At 37.4% G+C, this 13,912-nt stretch overlaps 1 protein-coding gene across 1 annotated transcript in view; it reads right to left on the bottom strand.

Moving 5' to 3' along the window:
* Window positions 1-3,505: 3,505 nt before the first annotated feature.
* The window catches only part of sdk2b (sidekick cell adhesion molecule 2b), a 232,147-nt gene continuing 221,740 nt past the window's right edge, over window positions 3,506-13,912 (bottom strand). The window contains 3 exon segments of the mRNA XM_056771461.1: window positions 3,506-5,068; window positions 5,071-5,368; window positions 12,359-12,488. Of these exon segments, the coding sequence (XP_056627439.1) occupies window positions 4,731-5,068; window positions 5,071-5,368; window positions 12,359-12,488 (766 nt within the window). The 3' untranslated portion in view covers window positions 3,506-4,730.

Below are 13,912 nucleotides of genomic sequence, written 5' to 3'. Positions count from 1 at the left end.
TAGATGCAGGTAGGGTGGTTCAGAGTAAAAAACAAAATTAACTTGACCAATATTATATGTAAAAAAAATAGGTAAACAGATGTGCTTACAAAAGTATCCATGAATTTTTGTGAATAAAACGCTCGATTTACATTTCATTAGGCCTCAGGATACCGTTCACAAATGCATTGATGTTGAATAAAAACCACATGGAACAAATTTGTGAGAAATACTGTAAACACACACTTCCTCTGTATCAGGAGGTTTCCTGGTGATAAATGATGACAGTCCTCATAATTGCACATTGGCCAAGCAAACAATGAAATACAGGCCCTTTTTTGTGATGAAAATAAACACTCTTTCTCCTTCATGTACATCTGAATAAACATTAATTTTAGCGCTCTATCCTCATTACACATCATTTGGTTTTACCGCACGGATCCGAAAGGCAATGTGTGCAAGCCCCAGAACACAATAAAAGATAAGTAAGTGTGTTGTGTGTACATATCTGCATCTAAGATAGAGAAGAAACATTATTTGTGTACCTTAGCTTTCACTTTAGCTCTTTTTAAATACTGCAACACAATTAATTGTACAGAACAGCTCACTCACATATAGCCTACAGTACTGTCAAGGTAAAAAAAGAACAACAAAAGTATTAATACACAAAGGGACAAATTAACCCATAGCATCCATCTACAGACCATATTTCTCTCAAGATGGATGATAAGCAAAATGCAACAGGCCAAACCTAATGTACGGACATGTAGGTTACTTACGTTTATGCATATATGATTCGAAACTGTTAAAACACATAAACGTTCTGCATCACACCTGTTTGCAAAATGTTAACGATCCCAAGTGCTCTTCACAAACACGAGCGGATCAATGAGCTCATATCCAGTGGTAAAATGTCTTCTCTGTAATTGACATCAAAAGCGTTTATCCAACTGTTTGAAATAATATACTTTCATAATTAACCCAAATATCACAGATGTAACCACAAACCGGAGATGACTGTGCAGATGGTCCAAACATGAATCACAGCTGCAAAACATCACTGGCATCTTTAGATGAGCGATTTTAAATCATTTTCCAGCTGGTTTGTTTAAGTATTGAACAGTTATAATTGTTCCTGCCAACTGGTAGCTTGCACTTGTTATGATGTCATTATAATGATTATCTAAATACCCCATGGACAAATTACGTTGGATGAAAAATGTGAAAAATGTGAAATATTGATGCATTATCTGATAAAAGCATTTCTTCCTAAATCTACAAACTTCAAACGGGCACAATTCTTATATAATCATATTTCCATTTATGTTTGACTGATGCACATTAATCATTAATCTGTCACAGGTTTTTATATTGACAGTGATTTGGAGCACCTGTCTTCTGCTCTCTGAAAGGAGAACATTAATGGTTTCTTATATTGTATCTTGTATGTCACGACATCTTCCAATTTTAATTCCCATTTGATTTTTGACTGTTTTCAAACTATTTTACCAGTACACAACCAAATCAACCAAATCTACTATTGGTCTAACAAAAGTCCAAAGTCCCATTTCCTTAAGCGAATGGGGCATATAAATGTTGTAATAGCACCACAGAGCCACAGTGATTCTTTTATCTTTACTCTGGAAAAATGTCTTTTAAAAAAAAATTGTATCTGTGCCTGCATTTTAAGATAGGACAAGAGAAAAACTTTCAAAAATACATAAACAACCTTCACTCACTGCACTTCTCTTTGTCTTTTCTAAGACGTAAAGTGGGTGTGCTGAGAGCAGATGTTATTAACACATTTTACTGGGAATCAGAGACGGAAATGATTTTAAATCAAATATTTTCTCCCTGGACATGATTTTAAAAAGGCCTTTTCTTTATAACCACACACAAACTATGCCGTGTTCAATCCATACACAAAATAAATTTGGATGCATTAAACCCAGTATATATATTATATTTCTAGGGCTTTGTATAATATTTCTAGGAATTGCATAATAATAACTATTTTAGATGTCATATATAGAAAAATCTGGATTTAAGGTGCATTTTTTTAGCCACAAATTTTTTAATTTTCGAGGCATTTCCCCCCCCCCCCGCTTAAGACCCTCTATAATTGTGATCATGCTGCTTGGGTCTCAAGACAAATAAGAGTGTGATTTGTTTTCGGGTACTGAATGGGACAAAAATGTAAATCAACGTATAGAAAGATGGATATATGGAGTAACGGTTCAGTTTTTCAAGATGAAGGCACAAATTATTTAATTGGCTTTATTCTCTGTGAATGTGAGGGAGCTTTGCAACAGATGTTTTCGGTTGAACAGGATTTCACTGGTCTGTTGATACAATTTACACTTAAAGGGATAGTTCCTCCAAATTTCATACCTAGAAAGATATTTGGAAGAATGTGGTCATTTTCAGTTCCAGGACATCATTGACTATCATGGTAGGAAGAATTAAATGCTGCCCGAAAACTCTTTGTTTTCTAAATTCTTCAAAATATCTCATTACGTGTTCAACAGAACAAATAATATAATATTGTTTTCCTACTATGGCAGCGGATGATGTCCCGGAACTGAAAATTACTAACATTCTTGCATATATCTTTCTATGTGTTCAGTAGAACAAAGAAATGTATACAGGTTTGAAACAACCTGAGGGTGCGTAAATGACCGATTTTTCATTCTTTGATGAACTTTCCCTTTAAGATGAATTTTGAGAAATAACATTGATACCAACACTCAGGCACATGTTGTAAATGTAAACACTAAAATAAGGCAAATTAAAAAAATAATAATCACACATAAACTGACTGTGTTTTTGGAAACATGATGATTCTTGTTCACTGTTTACATGAATTCTGGATTGTTGCAGCACTGAAGGGGGAAAAACCGTTGCCTTCAAATGACAGTCCCTTTAAACTGTATTTGTTATTACGTTAGCAAGCTTCAAACATGTTTATGAGGTGGGTCAAACCTGCTCAGTTGGATTCTTTAAAAATTGCCCGCAGAAGCAGACAGTTAGACTGATACTGAAATCTACACCGAGAATGCAAGTTGCAAGTTTCATTATGAACCGTGTTTTGACACATCACAAAAAGTAAACAACTATATTCAACAGCAATGCTCCAGATCTGGAACACGGTAGGTCCGACATGGTACCTAATATATTTCTGGACAATGCAAGTGGCTCTCTATATCACTTTGACTCACTTTATTAAATAAAGCTTGTTATATAGCCTGATAAATACTGCAAACAATCCTTATGCAATGTATATAACCAAAATAATTTTGATGCATCATCGGATAAAAGTTCATTTTAAAATGCAAAAACAACAAATAATGTGATATTTACTGTTGATATGTGGCCATCTCAGTGAGAACGAGAGCCTGCACACCTCCGTAAACAGGTACCGTAAATACTCTTTTGCGGGTTTTCTCACTTAGATTTACCCACTCCCTCCACTACGCCCCATAACTGTTCCCTCCTCAGAAGGCCCATTCGTCAATGTTGAAGCCAATAACTTTTGCAGAAAACCATTTATTTGGGAATATACCGTGTTCAGGCAGACTGAGCGTGTGATCGACCTTGTTTATACATACAGTAAAATCACTTCACAGAAAAGAAGCAAACGACATCATTAAACCACAAAAATAAGCTGTGCAAGTGCCATTTAGTTCACTGCTGGCTTCATGTTGGGTCCCTTAGTCCATTTTCTTCTGTAACTTTGAATACGTCAAAGCAAAGTCGTGAATAATCCATGTCATCCAAAGTGCGGGTACAGTAGGTACAGTACGTATGCTTAGTTGCGTAATCTCTGAAACGTTATCGGCTTATGGCATCACATCTTGCCGGATCATCACAGAATCCATGTGATAATGTCAGGAAGGTGACATTATTGGCAGGGTGCGGTACGTGAGAGAAAAATCTTCCGGTTCTGCCAAGATGAAGCTCTTGTGTATTCACTATTCAGTGGTGTCTTTCGAAGTCTGTGTCCGATGTTGCAGTTCGTACAGGAAAGAACAACCTGAAGCTCAGGATGACATCATAGAGTCAAATCAAAAGGAGCAACAAATGACCCAGCCCTCTTCACACACACCTACTGCAAACACTGATGACTCTGAACGCTTCATTCAGAGTAATAATAGTGAATGAGACAATCATATTTGGCCTTTGATCTAACAGCTTCGTTCGGAAAATATACTCGTGCTCGCAATCTCAAACACAACCTACATTTCACCTGCGGAAAAGAGAAACATTCAAAACACAGATAAGCGTGAAGCACTTAATGTGGCCTTTGGCCTTTTTCAGACCACTGGTGAAAATCGACCTGTGACATCAATGATGTGGCCCTCCAACAACTCACGCATGTGCTAAGTGCAAACAGGCCTTTATCGCACCGCCGTCTTGATGTCGCTACATCAGAATGAACTTTGTAATCGCTGCAGTACTTTGTCACATGTCCGAGCACATAAACACCACAGTTAAAGTCTCAAAGCACTCCATTGACATTAAACACCACTGGCAGTCCTGACTTTCTCCCTTAGACAGGCCTTATTGTTTCTCATTTATTCTGCATGTGTTGGTGCTTTTGTCCAGCAACTTTTTTGATGGTGTTGTATATAATGCAACAAAACAAAAGAAGTATTAACAAAGGCAAACCGAAAGAAACAAACCAAGTCATGCAGTTTGCTCAAGCAGCACCAAAAAAGCAAATAATAAACATCTGAAATGATTGTCTGTCATCATCTGTCAAAACCAAGCAAGAAACTAAAACAAAACGATACTGTTGTCTGCATGTCACAGCACAAAGAAAGAGTAAAAAAAAACAGCTTGCAATGCCAAATAAAGCACAAAAATCGATGGCTGACTTTTGTCGTCGTTCTTCTGTAGACGTGATATTGGCCAGACTTTGGGAAAGTGAGAGATCTTCCTGCCTTTGTCACTTCGTCGTACCGATACTTTGATTCCATCACACAAAAGAGGAGAAGCCGGCGATGGGTGCCCGAGATTCTGGGGCCAAGCTGCTGGGGGGCCGATAAAGCGTGCCATGCTGGCTGGGCAGGTTGGAGCTCTGCTGGGAGGGTGTGGGAGTCCGGCTGCCTTTGGGTCTAAAGAGACTGCCAGTCTGAGGCTGGCTCTGAGGGGTGGGGGAGCTGAGCTGCGGGGGGAACGGGGGCAGCGGGGGCAGAGGAGGTGGAGGGGCGCTGTGCTGTTCGGGCTCTCCGGACTCAGACTCGGTGTAGTTGTAGGCATGCGCTCGAGAGATTCCCTTCTGCTGCCTACGCCAGGAGTTGTAGTAGGTGGGATCGCTGATGTAGTGGTTGACGAATGAATGGGTCTTCTGTCGGTTGGGGTCCACCTCGTACTCGCTGTCGCTTCCCTGAGAGAGAAAGAGAGAGAGAATCGTGATGGAGATGACGTTTTTACATTCTTCATTTTTTTTTATGAGGGAAATATGACTTGAAGAGGTGTCCAGGTGTAACCAGAAGTTGTGCTAAAAAGAATTATTATCCATCACTTAGCTATATTAACATCGTCAAAAACATCGTAAAAAAGCACATAGCAGTCTGTAGGCTTCGTAATGTCAATAAATGCTAATAAAGATCTAAAATCAAGACCGACAAACATGAGTTTAATAAAACTTTGTTTGAAACACTTAAAAAGTGATTATTTGGAAAACTTTATTTATTGCAACTATAATAAAAAGTTTTTTTTTTTGAGAAGACCCTCTGTGGCTAAAACTCTTACAGTAGTCTAAACAAGGTGGTCTTGCGATCCAGAAAAATATTCCATTCATTATTTCACTTCTTTCTACACTAAAATACCAAATTTCTCCTCCCAAAAATGTCAGATTTGTTTTTAGCCAACGCAACCTGCTTTAAAAACTCAATGTCCAAACACGCACGTACACAACCACACTTATTGCAAGTCAAAAACGTGCATTTCTAAAACGAAATAGAAAAAGACAAGCACAACGAAGGAATCTATTGGTAATGGAACCTCAATACATCCAAAGCTAGTGCAGTACCTACTGTCCGTAACCAATCACGCGCTCCATTTCGGTTTCATGTTATAGGGGTCACCATATGGTGGGTTATTGACATGTGTATGGACATAATGGAAAGGACTGGAATGGACAAGCACTAGGAAGCAACTTCCTGTCAATCGTTGCACAATGCATGTCCTCACCCATTGAGTTGGAAGAGTTTGAAGGCCCCCAGTCTTAAAGGAGAAAACAAGCGCCTCCTAGAGGTAAACAGAGACATGGGGTTTAAAGCAGTACAGTAGGGGCCTTACACCATAAGTTATATCACAAGGGGCAGAAAAATGTCACAGTACCCTTACTAAAAGTACTGTGGTTGTACTTTGGTTCAGATGATAATATCATGGTACTTGGATATACAATGAGGTCCACATTAGTGATGTTCAATTCTATTTAGCATTTATGCATAATTTTATTACACATTATATTTTCAGCATAAAATTTTCAGTCAAATATACATATACATTAGACGCTTTTATCCAAAGCATTCAAGGTAGGCTATTCATTTCATTAGCATGTGCGTTCCCAATTTAACCCAAAACATTTTTGCGTTGGTAACGTAATGTTCTACCAATTGAGAGTCAGTGACAGGAATTGAAAAATGTATACAAATTACAGAATTTATATGCATGCATTGGTCTGTCCCTTTATGTCACCACAGCACGACTTGAAAATGCTGGCAATGGAAACAAGTAGATAGTTAGATCTGAAAACTATAATATGGTGGATGTTAGGGGTGGGCGAAAAAAAAAAAAGATTAATCAATTTAGTGGTTCATATGATTGCAGCCTCTCTTTACAGCTTATTTTGTTTGTGGCTCTTTATTTCTTTTTTAACTCACCATTGTAATCTGATATTTTTTTGAAATATGAAGGATTTATATTGAATCTATAATCTTTGACTCGAATCGAGAATCAAATTGAATCGAGAGGTAGGGAGTGAATTGGAATCTAATCAAATCGGAACATCAGAATCGATACCCAGCCCTCCTGGACGTCATTGTTTGGCATATTGGAAATTAATGTTTTAATGACCCGGAAAATGTGGAAAATCTTTCCATTCCTTCATTTTACACCTGCAGTTTAAAAATGTTTAAGATCCTTAAACGTTATTTATGTTGTAATTTCTATTTTTTTACAGTAAGGTACATCTAGCCATAAGAATACATTTACATGAACGATAAAAAAATACCATGGTATCATCAGCACAGTAGTATCCATAAAACACAATATATTACCATGGTTACATCCAAGTATATTTTTATTGTATTTGATACTTTTTGTAAGGGTAATGAGCAACATGTCAACATGTTCTTTAAACTTCAGACTTTCCTGGAACTACTATGACAACAGACAACTATATAAAACTCCATCCTCGCTCTCCATTAATACCCTTTCACCCAAAAACATTTACAACACCTTGCCTCTCCTCACTTTCACGAACAGTACAGTATCTGTCTCACACTTGTAGAGCTGCTGATGGAGTTGACCATAGAAACATCCTGAAGCACCAAGTGCCAACAAGAGTACAGAAACAGCATGGCTGCGGCTTTGAGTTTGGTAAATTCACATCATGACTCCCATTCAATACTGCTTCAGAAATCTCACCAGAAATTCAGAATCTGAGATTTTCCAATGCAGGTGTAAAGGTTTGATTCTGATCTACTCTCTGAATGGCTTGAATCTTGGTTCACGGTTTGATATGCTTTCAACTCAGTTGCTAAAGTTAATTTACACTGTCTAAGAGCAATTATTTTTCACTAGGGTGTCAGCATACTGTATATTACTGTACATACTAGATACAGTAGTCCTGTATCAAGCAAGAAAATGATCATGCAAAAAAAGGTATCATGATGAAACTCCCTGAAAGTAATTTGCTTATATAAATATAATGGGCACATAAATATATACTACCCAACAGGAATGACTTCTATCTGCTCCTTGTCACACGAAAGTCAAAGAGTATTGGTCTCCCCAGTATACTTATTACCACTGTGAAATCCTTACCAAACATCAACAACGTATAGCCACCTATCATACTTTTTTCTTACAGGTAAATAGACTGGGTACATTATCCCATATAAGCTTTGACTCCCCCCAAAGAGTTTATTTAATTGAATCATCTATCACTAAGAAATCTAGAAGTTAAAGAGATTTTATACTTCAAAAATAATGTGGACTTAAATGTGAACTGGTCTTGGACACACAAAAGTATTTTGGGGAAAAAAGTATTCGATCGGAGGGTTGGCGACCACTGCTTTACAATGTTGTGAAGTAATTTTTACAAAGTAAAATACTCCGATAAACTACAGATGCTGCAATAGTACAACGCTTTTTGATTACCTTCAAAAGTTCAAGTTTGTCTTTCATCTGTTATAGCAAAAGCATTGACAATGCACAGATCAGTCCAGCCCCCCAATATTGCAACATACATACATATGTGATGCATATGCCTCCAACTCAAATTCCGCAGAGAAAACCGGATTTCCCCAAACCAGCCCCCTACTCCCATAAACACCCCACAGCTGTGGCTGTCCTGCCCGAGAGTCTTCTCCATGAAAGCTCATGAAAATTGGACTTCAGCATCCATCCTCGATTCGCCATCCACAAGCTACCGGTATTAAATAAAAAAAGAACCTTTAAGTCTTTCCAGAAACCTCCACTCAGGTAGTAGCTTTTAAAGGAGCCCTAGATATTTCTTTAGGAAAGGGTTGCAAAACATCAGATTTACAGCTTAAAAACGTAACATTCTTTTGAAATTACATGTTGAGGGCTATTCTTCTCTCATGATTTTAGACCCCAGACCAAGAGTGGCATTGGGTTTGTAATGAGAGACATTCCAGTCATACCAGCAAATCCAACACGAATCCGACTGATTCAGCTTTGAAAGCTTTTTTTGACCTCACTGCGTGTAAAGCCGTGTGTTTGTGTGTGGTCATCAAAACATGTCGGTTGACACAGAGCGTGGTGTCCCACACTCGGCCTCCCCCCGCTGACATAAGCAGAACGGGGCAGCTGCTCTCTCCTCCCAAAAAATGTTTGTGCATTTATCCACTCCTCTGCTGTTCACCTAAACAAAGCGTTTTTTTGTATTTTCATAAGAAATAAAATAGTGTTATGTGTTGCACACACAACACAAACAACCTCTGTGTAAAGACAACCATTGTGTGAAAATAATCCAATTAGAGGACATTCGCTTGATATAATTAGCATAAGGGCATTTGTGCCTAAACTGAGAGCAGAATTACTTCTCAAGGATAAAAGAAACAACTACAGAAAGGAAACTCTGAAAAGATACATTTTAAACATAATGCCAACAATGTTCGGCTCAAAACACGCATCGTGATTTGATCTCACTGGTACTTGTCACGGAAAGTTTAATCTCCAGCAGGGAGACAAAGTCGGACAAAACATTCACAATCCTGGTTTGCATCTAGTTTCTCAAACTACACTTCATTTGTGGACCTACATTCAAACACCGACCCTATGTGATCCCTTAGAGAGAAACAGGCACTGTCAATTGTTTTCACACAAGGTAACAGGATATCTTATTTCTTCGACAGATTATGTAACACTGTTGATGTGTCAAGGCATCTCTATGTCAAATCCTATCAGAACGCCAAATGCTACAAAGGGAGCATATTGTGGCACGGATATGAATAAACTGAAGGGGAGGAGTGTGTGTGTGTGTTTGTGTGTGTGTTTGTGCGTGAGTGCATCTCATATTCAAGAGCTGCAATAGAATATAGAGCACAGCAGGAGGTCAGAAGTACAAAGAAAGATTGAAGACTGTGGAGGCATTCAGTCATCTGACTGGCATTTCTGTTATATGTGCTCGATGGTCCTTACAAAAAAGAAGGATGCTATTAGTATGCTTCTAATTAAAAACAAGAAGGCATACAGTACTTCATTGATTCAGTGTACTTTTCAGAAATACACTCACAATTACTAATAATATAGTATTAAAACAACTAAATACTATTTAACTGACTGTATACTTTCATAAACTAAAACTATGTCATAAAACATAACAACCCAGGTAAAAAAAGTACACTAGTAACAATTCCATAATGCACTTGAAGTGCTCTGTCTTCACACATTAATTTTGATAATTAATATTCTAAAAAGTTTTTGTATTAATGGTGTCTCACAGCACAGTTTATCTTAAGGAGTATTACGATTTTTTTTGTATTGAATACAATATAATGCGTGAAAATAAATCATTTTAAGTAGGGATGCACGATAACCTTTTTAAAGAGCGAGTACACAACACAGGGAGACTAATAAAAACAAAATACCTTCATAATTACATAACTCCACCTTAAACATATTATGAAAAAAGTAATAATTTGATGTGCTTTTCACAAACTTTCAAAGAAAATTTCAGAACAAATCTCAGTCAGTTCTGTCAGTTATGACACACAAGGTATCGTTCTTTGGTATCGGTGCATTTTTACGAGTACGAGTATACATGAGCTTAGTATCGGGCCCATCCCTAATTTTAATAAACTTAAAAAAAACTTGTAAATAGGCCTACTTAGTTTTTTATAAGAACATTTTTATGTGTTTTAGAGAGTTTGAAGAATGCATTTTACTTTGTGGATAAACTTTGTGCTTGAATCTGTCCATCTGTGTGCAATTATTGTCACCCTTAAGAGAGCGTATTTGTGGAAAGCTGTCATGAACTCTAAACAGAAGTCTGCTGGGCATCCAGAAAGACACTAAACTTTCACAATAAATGAAGAGGGATTTAGACAAACAATTTCCATCAGCAGGAACTTCCAAGAGCTATCTCCGGAGTGAATATTCCAGTATTGACATTGAAATGCTCACATGACTGAGACAGCCAATTAACACAGTGATTCTTTGTTATGGAGGACTGCCTGTATGATCCCCGCTGCTCGCTGCAGCCGCGATGACAGCGCTTCATAGAAAAACCAAAAGCAACTTAAATCAGACTTAAAATGGACTTTATAAGTGCATTTCCATCCAACACATTTCACACAGACGCATATAAGACTACACTTAATTGCACACGTTAATTCAAGCACAGTCCCGGCTATAGAGGAGCTCAGGTTGGTTGCCATGTCGACAGAATTTAAGCCCTATTTAAGAATTTTTTTTTTGGTCAAGAACAATGACAGCCTATATGTCGCAGTGGCAGCTCTTCTCCTTTTAGAGACAGCTCAATGGATGTGCAATAGCCTGGAGTTATCCGCTCAATAAAACTTCTAAGAGACATTCGGGCATCTCTCTTCGCCCTGCCTAACGGTGATGACACCCGACTGAGGCACGGTGTGGAGGGGGAACAGGAGACGGACTGTTCGGGAGCACGAGGCGCAGCCAAACAGATGCCAGCGGTCGGGAAGGTGGTTGGTGGTTAGCAGACGGCAGTGAAGATTGAGGGGATATGAAATTAAGAACTTTTGTTTGGGGTCATGTGAGTGTTTTTTGGGAGATCTGTCAAGGTGACATTCAAATAAAAACAACAGCAGCATTCTCTCTCACTTTTTCTACAAGAAGATTTTGATATGGTTTCGAAATGTTCTGAAAAACAACGGGACTTAGTTGCCAATGTCATTTTAGTTATATGTACAATTAGAGAATAAATACATTATACAGTCAATGTACTCGGGCTACTTGGAAATTGTGAAATGCATTTTTTTTGATAAAATAAATAAATAACCAACATAAACATTATATTATTATTGTGAATAAATAAATAAAAAGTTGTCAAAACACAGTGAATGGATCTAAATGGTTTTGCCATGCCCAAAGCTGACACACACACATAGTACAAATTAATTAAACAGGAATCATAAAAATTGAATAATCTATATAATAATAGTATTTATACTGACACAGACAATTATAGTAGTATATGTGTGTGTGATATGTATGTGTGATAGCAAACTACAAAGCATGTGGAGCAATATTTCTATTTGAGGATCAATTACAAAAAAGATGCTACCTGTGTAGACATCCTACTTACAAAGTTGACAGAGCGCCATAAAAGGTGTTATGAGGCCTTGCACTTTTATTGGACAAAAATAGATCTAAATGACTATCCTAGCCCCCACAGCAATGCATGATTTAGACCATCCTGCAGCCAACACCTCAAGTAGGGTAGAGCAGACCACTTCCGAAGATCTGTATCCTACCTCTGAGAACATCTCAGCACAATGAAAGCCGTCCTATTAAAACTGCTCATTTCGGGAATTTCAACTAGTTCTATTCTATAATGAAGTCCCTATATTTAGCATCAGCAATCCTGTTTTAAGCAGACAACGCACAGACGGATAACCTCACGTGTCGGAATATTTGTTACCTGTGAATCGGAGATCTCTGAGGGTTTCTCTGTGAGACTGCTGCTCTCCGCTGGGATCAGGTCGTTGTATTTGGTGCTGACGTCCTCGTCGGAGTAGTGAAGGCTACCTGGACTGGGCCGAGGAGGAGACCTGAGGAAAAGAGATGGTGTGGTCAGAATTTCGTCAGATTTATTTCTTTTATTGTATTCTATCACATAGACAGAGCCTTTGTGCTGTGCAATGATTGCAACCAATTAAAAAATAAATTAAAAAAGTATAAATATGATTCAAATGTCAGAGAATGTAATTTTGTTATGTAAAAAAGGACACAGCTCAGGTCTCAGGTATTTGTGATACCCACAAATTTTCACACAAAACTATTCATTCTAAGGCAAGCCACAAACATGCGCCTTTAATAAAACATTAAGCAACCCACATAAACTTGGAAGAATTTGCACTTAAAAAAGCTCCTGGTCTATAAATAAAAGCTTTTTATTTTAGTACAATATTTCAAAATTAAGGCACAATAAGAACAGTAAAATGTTTTGGTTATAAATAAATGAAGTAATATTCAGCAAATATTCCTGACTCTATTCGACTATGCATTAACCTTTGGAAATGATTTGGCAGTATCTCTGACTGGAGACACTTGTCTCTTTGTTGGGTGAATGAGGTACAGTGTGTGTCTGTATAAGCGGAGATTCTTTATGAGCATCATGAGACGACCGTGAGATGCCAGCTCTGAGGGGTTTCTGCATAATTAAACCTCTATGACACATCGCTGGAGAGCAGGAATAAAAATATATTTTCATTTCTGGTTTATATGCCAACTGTAAAAAGACAAATTTCCTTTTACTGTCTGCACTTTTTCTTCCTGAAAAAATGTATTGAGGAGGTTATACACAAAGCTGCAATGTACAAATTTGGAAACATTTAAAACTTGCACAATGGAGCAGAAAGATCAATAAATTCTGGTATTTTCAGACACATCAAAAGCACAAAGAAAATGCTGAATGTTGTTTTCATCTTAAAAATACATTGGATTCTGCTGTCCAATACAGTTTTGAGAATCATTTAACAGTGACATATTTTCTGTGACTTTGTGACATTTACTGAATTAACTGAATTGTGGAATCTCATTTATGAATCTTAGTCAGAGATGTTCTTAGTAAAGAAATAGACACAAATCAATCACATGTTAACATACAGAGAGTAAAAAGCCATTCAAATGAAGGGATTGTTTACTCTACAAATGAAAATTCTTTCATCGTTTACTTGTCATGACTTAAATTTTTCTGCTGAACACAAAAGAAGATGTTTTACAGAATGATGGTAAACGGAATGGTAGACTTCCATTGTATAGACACAAAACCACAGAGACATTTCTTAAAATATCTTCTTTTGTGCTCCTCAGAAAAAAGTTTTGAATGACATGAGTGTAAATAAATAATGAAAGAATTTGTGTTTAAGGTGAATTGTCTCTTCAATGTAAACAGAATGGTCCAAAAGATCTCCTTATTTTATAATAAAATCTAAACTAAAAGTCTTGGCAAACATAATCACAATTTGAGGAA

The sequence above is a fragment of the Triplophysa dalaica genome, chromosome 17 (assembly GCF_015846415.1).
Source record: "Triplophysa dalaica isolate WHDGS20190420 chromosome 17, ASM1584641v1, whole genome shotgun sequence".
Taxonomy (NCBI): Eukaryota; Metazoa; Chordata; class Actinopteri; order Cypriniformes; family Nemacheilidae; genus Triplophysa; species Triplophysa dalaica.
The sequence above is the reverse complement of the archived record's forward strand: the minus strand, read 5'-3'. Positions and strand labels throughout refer to the sequence as shown.